This window comes from Dufourea novaeangliae, unplaced genomic scaffold (assembly GCF_001272555.1).
Source record: "Dufourea novaeangliae isolate 0120121106 unplaced genomic scaffold, ASM127255v1 scaffold101, whole genome shotgun sequence".
In the NCBI taxonomy this organism is placed as follows: Eukaryota; Metazoa; Arthropoda; class Insecta; order Hymenoptera; family Halictidae; genus Dufourea; species Dufourea novaeangliae.
This window is the reverse complement of record NW_015373989.1, coordinates 1717592-1733101: the sequence shown is the minus strand read 5'-3', so window position 1 is coordinate 1733101 and position 15510 is coordinate 1717592. Positions and strand designations below refer to the sequence as shown.

The 15510-nt window shown below is 45.4% G+C and overlaps 1 protein-coding gene across 1 annotated transcript in view; it reads left to right on the top strand.

Moving 5' to 3' along the window:
• LOC107187648 (serine/threonine-protein kinase par-1) overlaps positions 1-9049 on the top strand; it is a 23354-nt gene extending 14305 nt beyond the window's left edge. The window contains exons 2-8 of the mRNA XM_015575790.1: positions 3288-3492; positions 5057-5209; positions 5594-5840; positions 5966-6317; positions 6482-6610; positions 6700-6808; positions 6932-9049. Coding sequence (XP_015431276.1) covers positions 3298-3492; positions 5057-5209; positions 5594-5840; positions 5966-6317; positions 6482-6610; positions 6700-6808; positions 6932-9049 — 3303 coding nt within the window. The 5' untranslated portion in view covers positions 3288-3297. The remainder of the gene's footprint in view (positions 1-3287; positions 3493-5056; positions 5210-5593; positions 5841-5965; positions 6318-6481; positions 6611-6699; positions 6809-6931) is intronic.
• The last annotated feature ends 6461 nt before the right edge of the window (positions 9050-15510 follow it).

Sequence of the window (15510 nt, the reverse complement as noted above, 5' to 3'; positions counted from 1 at the left end):
TCTTTCCCCATGTAAAGTTTTTCCCTTAGCGGAAACCGAGTTTACTCGTGAGGGTATAATTAGTTGCACGATAATCGTATCGTCTGTGATATTCGTGATCCCCCGTGTAACGGTCCACGGGGAGCGTTCGAACATCACAGAAATTTCACAGGTCAGTTATTTTTACGATAAAGTTACAAGAATGGGGCTTTATGAAGCGCGCCTGTCGGCGCTTATCTAGCGATCGGTCGCTCACGCGGAACATCCTGTAGAAATGGAACACGGTGATACGATAGAAAAAATTTGAAATATTTCTGGTCTCTGTTTGCGAGTATAAATCTGATACGAGAGGATATGGTATATTTCTGTTTTAACAAGTTACAGAGACAGATAACTTCTTTTGGTTTATTCTAGAGAGCGATATAAAATGGAAAAGGCAATTCTGTTATCGTTTCCACGAAGAAAAATTATACGATATTTATATTCTATACGATATACAGTGTTGTATAAATTGGGGCAAAGGATTTTCTTGGAATACATTCTACCGAATATTTCTATTATTCCCTTGCAGTATTGTAGCAATTAATATATTGAAATTAGTATTGTTAATTGAAGTGTAATCAGTGGGATCTGAATGGCCCCTTCCGCCACCGTGTGTTTGCAAATGGAAAACATTATTAAAAAGCCGTTTCACGTTTAGGCTTATTATTGATCTCTACGTTTATAAAAATTTCATTCGTGATCAATTAATAACGATAGAAAAGTTAGCTGTAATTAGTAGACTGCGGATATTTATGTATTGTATATTAAAATAAAAACTTTAATAAAACCCAGTGATATTTATATATTAAAAAAAAAATGTCTATCTCATTTATATGTTAAAAAATGAATGTATAAAATTGTGATTTACCATAAACATCTGAAGCCTAGTAATAGAACTTCGTATGAAAACAACCAATATTGTTTCCATAATTAAAAGTTGAACCTATTAACACCACATAAAATATCCAAACGCATAATAAAAGGATATTCCATAATTACACAAGAATCCGCAAGAAAATCTCAGCTGCTCCAAATTTCGATATTCGCCCGGATCGCGAGTCTCGAAAGTGTGTATGCACAGTTCGGGTTAGTGGAGCGTGGCGAGGAAACTCCAATCTTTCTAATTACTTTAGCTCCGGGTATATACCCCGAACGCCTAAATAACATCTTATCCGCCGTAGAAAATTGAACTGGTCGGCCGCTGCATTAAATCCGAACCCAATTTTCCTCTCCATCAATGGGAAACGAATTTCGCGTGCGGCTCGATCGAGGAACCTCCAGCCTTCTCGGATCGCAAATTACGATCGGTAATACCATCGACTACGCCTCGATCCATCGAAGGCATTTCTGCGATCGTGCCGATCGTTTAACTATCACACGCCGCGTGTTAAAAATAATCACGACTCTCTATCTTTCTACACGAGTAGTTGGACGCGTTGTACCGGAACCGCTTTCGAAAAGGATCGATCGATCCCTCTCTGCGGGCGGACCCTACCCTACCCGACTCTTTCGGTCTCTCCCGGAAGGGAGTCCGCCGCCGGAAACGGGACCGGTCTACCCTTATACGCGAAGGCAACGTCGCAGGAACACGGGGGCCGGTGCAACGGAAAAGTGAGAGTGCACACACGACTACCTTGAGCCTGTTTCCGACGTCCAGTGGGCGTAGAAATTTATTTTCTATATATGGCGGACAATCGGTTCGTTATTCCTTGCGGATCCGAGTGTACGTTGCGGCACGTGCACAACGTTGTTATTACAATCACCGCCAGAGGAATTGTTGCTTCTCCCGTGATTTATGGCGATCCACCGGGGGCTCTGACACGGTGGGAACATTGCTAGATTTTTGGTATCATCGGTGGGTAATGGTGATTCGTGCACTGAAATGATTTTTGATTCGTATTGAAATGATTCAATGATTCGAACATCATTGAAGTTTCAGAAAGCTGGAGAAAATTGTATCGTAAGGTAGACAGATGAATACCACATTCGATATTCATTACATATTTTTTTTTTATATTTTCTTGGGGAATTAACACGATACAGGAAATCTTTGTTGAGTGTTCGAATGCTCTTTGACAAGAAGTCTCTAGGTGAAATGCTGACTTTTTAATATAGTTTAGCAGCGTGATAGAGTTTGGAATTCTGAAGCCAATGATATTTGTTGCAGTTGCATGTGGCCATTAGTTTATGAATCATCGAGAGAACACTCATCGAGGTTTTACTGTACATTCGGAATAACTACAAGGTAGGAAAAATATGCGGATCGGTAAGCTTCATTGCACGCCTGTCGAACGTAAGAACGTTTGTAAAAAGACGCGATTAACTCATTCGCGTTGTATAACGACCGATACTCGCATGAACTTAAGGCGTAGAAATCATATGACGAGCTCAGCTTGCAACGCTGCATTGCTCGATATAAATGCGTATAGTTCACCGCACATTCCCTTTACAGAGAAGAAAAAGAACGTAACTAAAAGGTGTGTTGTGTGCTACAGTAGGGGTGAAAGGAGTGAAAGTTGTTAGCAGTGCAAAAAGCATGATGTTGCTCTTCATTTAGAAAAGTGCTTTCAGATCTACCACAATCAACAATTATACTAAGACAACAATCGTACCAAGGCTATTTAAATACGATTCCTCGGTCATCTCTGAAGGTACCTAAATATAACGCGAATCGGTTATATCAAAAAATTGCACAATCGTAACGTTAAACGTACAAAATGAGATTACGCGAAGATAAAACCGAACACCTCAAACTCCTCTAAATTGGAGGACCTGGAACCAGATACTTCTACCGAAACGTAAAATACCGGTTGTACCTTCGTCCTATGTAACCCTATACAAGCCCTACCCTAATAGAAACCAACAAAATACCAGTATTTATTTCGATTTTCGGTAATATATCGGTTTCGATATAGCTTTAATGGATAATATCGGTATCAAAATCATACCGATTTAAGTCCCTGCCTGGTACCCAAGTAAGAAAGACACCAACATACCTTAAAAGCTTCCCCTATCCAGCTTCATCACCCCAAGTTTCTCCAGATCTCCACGATCATCAACCAGAACCAGTCTCCACACTTCCTAGTCCAAGTCCAGCGTATAGTGTCGAGGCCACAGAGACTTCGCCGCGAAAGGAGGTCGCCGGTAGCTCGGCTGGTTACCCGAATACGGATCCTCGTAGCGCGCTTTCCAACTAGCGGCTGGTTCCACTCGAGTAACACCCGACGCTCGAGACTGACTCTCTCCTGTCTGTTTCCTTGTTCCAGTTGACGCGAAATGCATCGGAGGGTGGGATACAGCAACTACGATGGCAAGATCGCGGGCCTGTACGATCTGGAGGAGACCCTAGGCCGCGGTCACTTCGCCGTCGTGAAGCTGGCGCGGCATGTTTTCACCGGCGAGAAGGTCGCAGTGAAGGTCATCGACAAAAGCAAGCTCGACGAGGTCTCGAGGGCGCACCTCTTCCAGGAGGTGAGAGACAGAGAAAAGCCATAGATGTTCTTTCACATTCGGACACCAGACGGTGGTCAGTTTTGTCGATACGGGCTGACTTCTTTGTTCCTGCTAACACCCTGTATTGGGTGTCGCGTGAATGTGAACGTCGAGCACAAAGGAGGCCGAGAAGGAAATCGAAACGCATGCTAATTCCTTCCTTCCTCTACCTTCTGTTTTTGCTGACTGGCACGCCTCGATGCACCGCGGCCTCGACGAGGTTTTATTATTTTATACGCCACTTCGGGGTATCACAACAGTTCCATTTGTACGCGAACGGATGTCGTTTTGTAACCCTGGTAATAAGGGGAAGAGAACGGTTAACTCGTCGGTCGTTTCGATCTTCATGCGTCAGTGACTTTTCGTTTTTTTTGTTTATGCAACGATTTGGGTATTCAACTGTATCGTAATGGTTCGAACAGTGGGAGCTAGATTCTAGTCGCGGTTAAAGTAACTGAATGTTTGTCAGGTTTATAAACCTTGCACGGGGTTGAGATCCTATTTTTAACCGTGTCTGCTGGTGTGATTCCATTTGGAATCAGTAACTTAGTACTTAGTGCTTATAATTCACGCAGTCAGTCTAAAAATTTCATGTGGTATAATTAATAATTCAGGGCAGGAAGGGTTATTTTCGAAGCTTATCGGAATTTCTTATTAAAGTTTTGTGATGAGTCGAAATAGGTGAAGTTTCTCTGGAATGTGAGGATAACATTCAGTTCGATGCTTGCACACAGCTGGGAACAGATATATATACTCCTATCGACTGGGAATTAATTTGTACGGGATTTATTGGACTCCAGAACATATTGGTCTGAACAATGGCTCTTCTGGACTGTAACGAATGAAATCGTCGCTCGTAGGTAGCATTGTTCGCCCAGATGACAAAGTTGCTTGCCCACGATCTGTTTTATTGGGTCAACCTTTTAATATTCAACTTCCATCCTTTCGGCAAACTCCTTTTTCATTTAAGGGGACTTCGATGCAGTATCTCTGGAATATTATAACTCAGAATTTTATTCATACATTTCTCCCAATATTTCAACATATCCATAAACATGGAAGAATAAATAATGGATCAAACGAAAACAAATTACTTGCTTTTTCTGTACCCATAAACTTGTAGCTCTACGATTTAGAAATTGCCTCGATATAAATCGTTTTTGTTTTAATACAAAGATACAAATACGTATCGCTGTTCAGCGATACTAGTCGGTGATACGAAATTGTCAATTGACCGATATCCGAACACGTTCGCTAGGAGAGTCCGATAGCTTGAAAGGCTTCCTACGAGCGTGATTTCCATCATTCCGAAGCACACGGCGCAGTCTTAATGGCCGATTGCATAAGATCCGTTCGACGCCATCGCGTAGGAAAGATCTACGGTACGATCCCGCTTCGAACCTTGTAGATCTCCTTAAGGTCAACGAGATAATAGCGCGGAAGGGGTGGGAGGGGCGAGAGGAGGAGGAGAAAGGGTCGTTGACCAGTTCGTAGTAACCGTGTACACGGTTCCCTGTCCCATCGTCTTTGTTTTTCCGTTCAGGTGAGATGCATGAAGCTGGTGCAACACCCGAACGTGGTCAGGCTTTACGAGGTGATAGACACCCAGACGAAGCTTTACCTGATCCTGGAGCTCGGCGATGGCGGTGATTTATACGATTACATCATGCGACACGACAGCGGGCTCAGCGAGGAGGTAACGTCAGACCGTCTACAAACTTTCAGTGTGTAAATAAAAGTTCTGTTCGAACGGAGTTGCGATGAATCGATGAAAAAGTATTAGTTGTACAACTATTCTTTTAAAGAGAAGTGAAAGAGAAAGTGTTCTGCTTCGTGAAGATTTCCAGGTCATCTTAACGTTTTATGAGGTTCAAACTTGGATTTCACTTAGTACTTATCAAAATTCGCATATATGTATATAAGGATTTTCAAAATCAACCTGAAAGGACTTCCATATTCACTGAATAATCCTAGTGGGTAGCTCGCGCGATTCTTTGTCCTACATGGAGACTGAGGAAACCTTGAGACGAGGAACCCCTTTGCCCGGCGGGTACACTGATACGCTTTTAATCGACCGCAGGTGGCCAGGACCTATTTCCGGCAAATAGTCAGAGCCATATCGTATTGCCATCGATTACACGTGGTGCATAGGGACCTGAAACCCGAGAACGTGGTGTTCTTCGAGAAACTGGGCACCGTGAAGCTCACCGACTTCGGGTTTAGCAATAGATTCTGCCCCGGCCAGAAGCTCGAGACTTCTTGCGGTTCCTTGGCGTATTCCGCCCCGGAAATATTGCTCGGCGATAGCTACGATGCTCCAGCTGTCGGTAAGTTTTACCCCAGAAAAAAACCAAACCCCTATCTCGATTCAATTTTGCGGACTACGAATGTTATTATTTAATATTTCATAATTTGTCAGTCCTGTGAATGTTGTTTTTACATTCGCTTTTAGATGTCTGGTCCTTGGGGGTAATTTTGTACATGTTAGTATGCGGCCAAGCTCCCTTCCAAGAGGCGAACGACAGCGAGACCCTCACGATGATTATGGACTGCAAGTATTCGATACCGCCGCACGTTTCGGACGGTTGTAAACGACTAATCGCGAAGATGCTGGTCCGAAAGCCGGAGGGCAGAGCGACTCTCGAGGAGATAGCCGTGGATCCTTGGCTGGCGATCGGGCCCGACTCGGATCCCGTGGAGGCGTTACCTATGGTGTCCAGACAGCAGGTCTCTGATGACCATCATAATCATATAATCACCAAAATGGTCAATGGTAACATTGCCACCAAAGAAGAAATATTAGAGTAAGTGGTACCGACTTCGGAATAATATCACCTTATCGTAAAATGTCAGGGATTTGTCTCCGTTGAAAGATGTCTTGTTGAAATTACTATATCCGACGACCCAGTATATGTTCCACGAATCAGTACCGGCGTGTAAGTAACAGAACCGTTCGATCTGCTCGTAGCGCCCTTGACAAGAATGAGTACAATCACATAACGGCAACGTATTTCTTGCTAGCCGAAAGGAAACTGCGGGCCCATCGTCAAGAGCAGGTGCAAAAGTCCCGTCCGGAGATCCTCGACGTCACGGCAAAGTACGCACTGCGATACTTCATTAGCTTGTAACGAATCGTACGATTGCCGCGAGACACCGTATCCTAAGATCTGTCGGTTGTGTTTTCAGCCGGCAAGACAACCCATCGACGAATCTATTGCGGGTCGAGCAGAATTCATTGAGCACGGTGAACCAGTCGTTGCTGAGCGTGCCCCGGACGCCAGGCGAGGTGCCGCAGGTAAGTGTCCGCGTGACAGTAAGTCGCCTGGTTGGCTGGCGACCAAACGTAACGATGGCAGACGTAGAACTCTGCCGCGAAGTGTTCCTCCCGCGGGAAAAAAGACGGCTGTTTTCGTTCCAGAACGTGCGCACCAGGAAGTGCAGCATCGTCCAGGAGGAGGAGGACGAGGACGACGTGTCTTCGTGTTCGGGTCGCGACGATCGGGGCAGCAACTCCGCGCTGAACTCCTTCAATCGGCGCGGCTCGCGGTCCGAGGGCAAGCTATCGCACATACTTCAGGACCGGCTGGCGCAGCTTCCAGAGAAGCCGAGTCTCAAGCCGCAACGGAACGCGCAGAAGGACGTCAACGTCGTTCCCGTGATCACTGACGCGGAGGAGAGGCTGAAGTCTAGTCCGAACAGCGGCGGGATTGGCAATGAATTTCCGTCGTCTGTAAATCAGAACACGCTGGGTAGGCCGCAACAACCGGGTAATCCGCTCGAGAAAGTGGCCGCGTCAACGAAGCTCGATTGTACGTATCAGGAGAACCTGAAGAATCGGCTGGCGGACACGCCAGGATGGGCGAGGAAGCAGACCACCACGGAGAGCAGACCGAAGTCGGTGACGGAATGTATGAAATCGGTGGGACCTGTGCCGGCGAACAAGTGGAGGATGGGTGCGCAGCATCGACCAGCTGGATCGTCCTTGGAATCCGCTTTGCCGGTGGGTATACCGAGACCGTCCGACCCTAGCACGACCGACATCACCACAAGTATCTTAACCGAGGCCTCCACGGTGTCTATTCCGCTTCATCCGGTGGGTCTAGGCGATAATCAGTTACCATTGACGCCTAAGTACAAGACCATGCCGTCCCCAGGCAGCACGGGGCCAGTGTTAGGGACGGAGCTGACCTTGAACGAGATCCTGGAGGACGTGGACACGGTTGTGGTGCCGACGCCGGAGAGTGGCAGTTCGAAATGCCGAGTTGTTAGAAGGACAGGATACGATCAGAAAAGGAGCAAGTTCCATAAGGCGCGAACCACTTCTTGCTCGAGCTCGGACGCCAGTGACGACGACAGCGAGAGCAGGAAAAAGAGAGCGCACAAGTTGGGCGCCTCCGCGAAACCTTTGCCCTCTAGACGCGACAGTCACGATGACTCTAGCGATTCGCAGGATCCTGGAGGGAGCGGTGGCGGCGGCGGCGGGGGCGGAGGGGGTGTAGGTAACGGGGAGCACGTCACCGAAACACCTACGAACGAAACGAATCAAAACGATAATGGGAACGGTACCAATACGACGAGCACGACTACCACGACGACGACGGGTGGAAGGCATCGGTGCGCGGAGAATCAGGTTCTGTTCGGTAGAAGGCATCGAGCGGGTAGGAGAAGAGCCGGGGAGACGCGGTTACGGGAGAGCCAGTCGTTGAATCGGATCACCGAGGTTCAGGAGGCCGAGGCACCCTCGTCCTGTCACAATCATTGTCACGTGTCGCGAAACTCGGCCGTGTTAGGTGTGCAGAGTATATCCTCGTCGTCTTCGTCGGTGTCCCAGAGCAGTACAGGGTCTCACAATTTCGCTCAGCCGATCTCACAGGCAGCCGCCACGATGCAGAAAGCCAAGGGTTTCGGGGCGAGGCTTTTGCAAAGCTGGTCGCTGAGCACCGGCAAGTCCTCTTTGTCGCAGCAGTCGAACAAGCAGAACAATTGTAGCCCGAACGGTGGTCGATTCAATAAACAGGAGCCGCAGAGGGGCTCCTGCCAGAGAATCGAGATGTGCTGCGATGAGAGGAGGGATCTGAACGGCGGTGGATCGATCAACCAGATACCGTCCAACGACAAAGAGAACCGAAACGGTTCCGTGAACAGGAACGACTGCAAGAACCGGAAGATACGGTTGCTGAGCCGTTACTTCGCCGTGCACAAGAAGCTCTGCGTACCCCTGCCCGGTCTGTTCGGTAAGGGACGATTGTACAAGGCTCGATCCTGCGGCAGCATCGCTCGCGACCGCGTCAGCCCACCGTCCCCAAAGTCCATGTTATTCTGCACGACGACGGACGACAAGTGGCGGGAGCATCGTCAATGGTGCGACGTAACGCACCAGCATCGCGGTGAGCGTCGTAGGAAAGAGCTGCACTGCCCTGCCCGCGGTCTGTCACATTCACCTAGGCGATGCCTCGAAGTGTTGCAGCCTCTGTTGATGAAACGGCATCGCGTCGCGGCATGCATAGCCGATGCACAAAAAGTAAAACGACGATAGACATCGACAGAACACCGCGCGCGCGGCCCGGCGCAATGTTCCTTTTCCGCGATGGATAACGATTACCGGCTCGTGGCGGGGAACCGCGGGGAGAGAGACCACGTGGTTATCACCAAGTGCAATCTATTTGAGAGAGAGAGAGAGAGAGATGGAGAAATAGAGAGGAAGAGTGTGTGTGAGAGAGAGAGAGAGAGAGAGAGAGAGAGAGAGAGAGAGGGACACTCGGTTGCGTAAACGGTCGTTACGACGCAACGAGTCGTGCAGACGTGAACCGATTCGTAGAGTTAAAGCGGATCATTTGAACGCGAGATTGTGGTAATCGTTAACCACGACCCCAGTGATTACGCGGCATGCGTCAATGGTCAATGTATTCAACCGATTCATGGCTCATTCCCTCCCTCCCCTGTCCCCTCATCCGCCCGTCCCAACCCACCCTCTTCCCCACGTTCCTCCCGTACGCGCCTTGAACCGATGCGTGTCCGATGAGCACAAGGGTCGAGTCAAGAGAGACAGAGCGTATCGATCGATCGGTCGCTCCGTACGGGAAGTGTATCTAGTCCGTGTGAACAAACCTATATTGAATATTGCAGAGTTTATTAATATTATTATATAATTATTATTATTATTGACTACGATTAATATTATTGTCATTATTTTAAACGTATGACGCAGAGATCGACGTGAATCTGAGAGCGCGGAGTCGCAACGTAACCAAATCATCCGGCGCTTGCGGACATTGGGATATCCCGCTGACCATGGACGGTCTTCCTAGTTGGTCCCTCCCGAACCCCCTCCCCCTTTTATTTATCTATTCGACTCCTGGTTCTCCTAGCAAATCGTGATCACCGTACTATTTTCCTACGTTAGCGAATACCCTCGTAGAATATTCGTGACTCGCACTCCGGCTCGGCTGTGTGATGCGAGACGAAACTCGCGCGATTCCAAAAAGAAAACCGACATCGAATTTGTATTTTGTGGTTCGATTCAGCGCATGCATGTATGAACTTCGATGGGAACGTCGTTAGTGGTGCTACACGCGAAGAAACAGGACGAAACGGGAGGAAAGAAGATGTGTGAGATGCTTGAGGAAACGAAATATTGGTCTTCTAGGAATATGTTCACGGAATCCTGGAAATTCGAAATCCTGTGCCCCATCAGACTCGAGGAATTTATAGACACGAGCTCAGCTGAAGCTTGTTGTAATAAACAAGGTTCCATGAATTTTTATATTTGGACCGAACAGACACGGAGAATTCGAGAATAATGTTTGAGACGATCATTAGATTCTGGCAAGATACTATTAAAAAATCTTCGAAGCTTATGCCCCAAGTAAACTTAAGAATAGTTCAGAAACAGATTTCTTCTGCGCACTCGGAACTGTTACTCTTGAGTAAGGACAAAGATGAATTCTAGGACCAAAGAAAGTACATTCGATTCGACAAATATCCAGAAATCGACAGTTCGTATCAGTGGTCCGAAAAATTGTGTCTAGTTAAGGAGCAAACAGTGACATTCTGGAAAAGATTCAAGGAATCCAACGTGTCAGTTTTTGTATTTCTTCTCGTTAGAAGCTCGTCGCTGTGTTTAAGAGAGCATCGAAACGTGTGCAATCCACGAGTGTTCGCGTGCTTGCTGGCTGAGCGCGTGCAACCTGTCGTCATCAGCGATTCGTCATCGTCATCGTCCTTGCTGAGCGCATGGAAGACACGTGATTTCTATCGGAGAACGAAACGACGTGTCACGAGTGGACGAAGTCCGAGCACGATGCTGGAAACGATAATTCATGACTAATTTCTCGAATACACTTTCCTGACACGTCGATCGTTGAGGATGACTCGATCAGGCTGCGTCGTGGAGCGTCTTGGATCCCTGGACTCGTCCGTTTCGAGGATCGAATGCGGGTCATTCGGTAGAACTCTCGCTTCGCGCGTTTCTCATCCTCTTTTGTTTATATATACGTAGACTACGCGAGAGAATGGTTCAAGCGTTGCAGATCGAAACCACAATCGAGGAGTCTTGTTTTTTTGTTTTTTAAATTGATATTGTAAATGATGTTGAGCGCTGTAACTCGAAACGAATGCTGCAATTTGGTACCGTGTACTTTGAAGGTTCTCGACAGTAAGACGCATTTATTCACGGATGGAGTCTGAAATTGATATTAGATTAATTAGAATTTGGTACATCGACAGCTAGATATATTGTTCGTGATTTGACCAACTCGAGTACTATACTGCCTCTGTTGGGATCAGTTACGACGAATCTTGAATCTTCAGTTGAGATTTACAAAATCGGAGATGAACGAACTTGTTATCCAGATAAAAGTATTTCAAATAACGAGTAAGCATAGTTTCTATAATTATAAAGTAAAATAAGTTATCTTTTCGAATGAGTGAATACTTACGGAAGACATGTACACCGTTCTCTCTTTTATCATTCCGAGAAAATTACGTTCATCTCTGAGTTCAATTACGAGGTGAGGGGAATGGATCCGAGAACATATAGTCTGAATGAAAAGAAAATCCATATCAGGGTACAGGGAATATTTGTAAACTAGTAATCTGACGATATTCAACCTAGAAATCGAGAAGGTAGAATAGTAGCGGGACACTGAATAGGTATCAATTAAGACCTACTCGATAAAGAGACCAAAGACTACAGTCTTAATTCTTTTTCCAGTGCGACGCATATTAAAATACATTAATATCAAAGTGTCCTCAGAAGTCTGACAAAGGTATCACGTTAATAGAATATCAAAAGCCTCTTACAGAAAGACACAGCTTACATCGGTACCAATTGCTGAATCTGGATCTACGAAGGCAACGAGGATCACAATCAGTAGCGTTTTGTAATTATTCGGTAACCCCGGTTTCGATCTTCAAATTCCGATCCCTTCCTCGTCGAAGCCGATTCCATGTCACCAAACCCCTCCACCCTTAACACCCCCGGGAACACATTTGTACCCAGCGCCTTCGAGTGTACGAAATGGAACGCGTATTTGTATCCACGGAGCCGTTAACACCGTTTGTAGCGTAATACAGCAATTTATTTATTATACATCCTGTGACGAGAAACGATGGTCCCCTTCAATCGTCACTGCCGACGATCGTCGATACCCCCCTTCTTTCTTCGATCTTCGCCTCCTCGAATGGTTGCTTTCCGCGACAAAGACTGAACAAATTGTACAATAAACTCGGTTGGATGCCTTGCGTCGCGCGATGACGATGACTCGACAAGGGCTAAGAATCTATACCCTTGCTCTTAAGCAACGGCCCGTGGTCCACATTCGTGGGGAGGATTAGTAAGTAAATGTAACTAATCCCAGAATCTCAGGGGTGATCTGTATCGACGTGGAGATGCTCGTCTCTAGTCCCCGAAGAATCACGGTTACGATGGTGCTGCTGAGGGGCATTTAAACATTATTCCATATTCGATGGAGAGATCCGTGAGGATCAAACCCATGATTCCACGAATCCTCCACTTTTAGGCTAGAGCCACGACGGAACCAAGCAACGCGTTTCGTTACCGGGCATTAAGAGAGACGTGAATATTCAAGAAGCTTGACCAACGTTCCCCATCCACCCCTCGAAGGTTCATGAAAATGTCCGTGTTCGCCGATTTCTTATACGATTAGAAGTACATTGCCGACTAAGAGTTCGAGCGTTGCTGAGAATGTATAAACGCCTGCAGCCGCGAAACATAACCTAGGCGAAGCGTCCGCGCAATCTGTACAAGAAGCTATCGCAAGATAAGGATTTCCTGTAACCGGAAAGCTGTTAGCTTCTCCCTGGGAGGACGCTGATGTATATTGGTAAATAACAGATATTTTTCGTGTTGCACATGAATCCCGTTAGAGGCGCAACAGATCTCGTGCATTTTCCTGCCCCCGCGATCACGGATGATCGATCGAGCGATTACAGCGAGACGAATCAATCGTACACCGCGTTTTCCATACACATACACAAACACACACATACCCAGAGAAGTCCCTTCGCGAGGTGTGTGAAAGCGCCAGTGTTTACGCTAAATTCATGTTCGCTAGTCCCGTTGATTGTCGTCGAGGCGACGACGACGACCACGCCACACATAGTACAATGACCCGAAGGTAATTTTTGTAAGTGAATCTTTTTTCCACTGGAAAACCAACGCGATACGTTGTTACACACTATATATACATATAGAGGGTGAATCGCTCGTTGCTAGGGTCGAGAGGCAAGTTGCCTGCTTTGTTGTTTAATTGTTGTGACCATAAACGTGTCAACGTAAAAACGTAAGATGTAGCTTACATTTACAAGGAAACCGACACTCTCTCTGTCTCTGTCACACACATAGACTGCTCAGCAGGAGTAGCCAGTGACTCTTAAATGACCAAATAGTAGGCTTGCCTCTTGACCCTAGCAGCGGGAGATTCACCCTGTATTTAATACCACGTGTAAAACATACATAGATACACGACACCATCCATCGAACGCCCCATGTCTCGGTCTTAAAAATACAAAAATTAAAAACAAAAAAAAAAGAAAAGTATATTGATGATGAGCATACACATATGTACGACAAGTGTCCGCTTTAGATTTCGTAAATGTCGACCCAACTTAACTGCCAGCTGAGTGTAACGAAACGATCCACCCTGCGTGCACCGGCGGCGAGAGGGAGGAGTGTTTTCTCTGTCGTCGGTCGGCGCATTAATCATTCATGCAATAACTGTGTGCCCGAATCGAATAAATGAAAAGTAACGAACAGCGAGAGAGTCTCTGCTGACAACTGTGTCTCGTTTCTCCCGTCACCTTTTTCTCATTTTGTTTTTAATTTTTCTGGGACCGTTCGAGGTCACGTTATTGCCAGTACATTAAAGAATGTTTATAACATCTGTGAAAGTTCGATGAAAGTCAACGATAAAGTTGAAACTTCGAAAGCTAGATTTGTTAGAGTAATTATTCCTTTGAAGTTTTTAAATCTCCTGGGTCCTAACTAAGTTTAATTTATTTTCAGCATTTTACCAATAAATTCTGTTTTTAGTTCACTACTTAAATGATAACCACCCATATATGTAGGTCATGTGGCAGTCAAAGTGTTAAAAAGAGTACTATCGTAACATGTGAGGTCATTAGATCTCCAGTCTCACCCAAAGATTATCGTCGCTTTAGAACCGCAATCTCCCATTAAGGTATTACAGAAATACAATTTCGAAAGTGTAAAATTTAATCTTGAGACATCGTTACGAACCCAATTCCTGATCGGTTTAGTATATAAGCACCATATAATAAGTTTTTTTCCAAAAAATTACTAAATAATTATTAACTGTTTTGAAATTCGTACGTAAAATTTGATACTTCAAAGATACAGATACCTGATTGAGGTGATCAGGAATTGCTACCTTTGCATTTCTGATTTTAAAATTTAAAGTATAATTTAATTACTATTATTGTTGCATTTTTGTTAATACCAAATTAAGGATATAACACGGGTTTACTCGGATAACAACAATTCTTTTGTAATTGGTTAATCTTTCTACTTAGACGTTAAAAAAATCGCGATAGTTACTCTTAAGCGATCAGTAGACTGCGGATTTGATGCAATTATACATGATAGGGCTCTGTAAAATACAGGAAAAGATAATCTTCCATCAGATGTAATGAATTTTTTCTATGGTTCTGAAGCTAATAATATGTTTAAGAGAAGTGAGAAATTCCTACATTTGCTCTTGTCTTTATGAATTACTGTAGAAAATGTAATTTTGCATAAAAATCAACAGTCTAATGATCAAGAACTAGTGTCTTAACGGTTTTGTTTAGTATCGTCTTTCAGCGATTTGGAGTTAAATGTATTCCAGATTCAATGAAAGTGAAACAACAAACAAAAAATGTCCGAAAACCGTACAAAGATAACATACGCAAAATCATTTATCAATCAAACGATTTTTATTAAAATTATAATTCTGTTTCAACTTATATATATCATTATAGCTGATCAACTTGCAGTTGCAGGCCGTTGCTGTCGCGTTTAAAAACAACGTTGTACTCGGGTCTGTCGCGGACGATCGATTCATCAAAAAACCTGACATACGTGAGGGAAATGTATCATTAGCGGGGCGGGCTCGCGTGGAAAAAAAATATATATACAACATGGCGATCGATGTACCCGCAATTACTCGGATAGCGCCGCGCATTATCGCGCCGCAGAATCTCACTCGCGCGCGCGGTTTACACGCGTTATCGCCTCTGATCAGTTCCGGACAGTTTTCCTGGCAGGCATTCAAGCCGTACCTGGCAGGCGATTGTCCGTTCCGAAACTTTCCGTTACAAAATATCGTTTATTTAAAACTCTCGTTACGTCGCGACGATTCTTCGTCGTTCGAATCTGTCCGGGCATTGTTCAGTATTCCCATTGGTTACTCGAATCTACCGTATAAAATCGTGATCTAGAAATCACTTACGGAATACAGACAATTCGAAGGTCTTTCG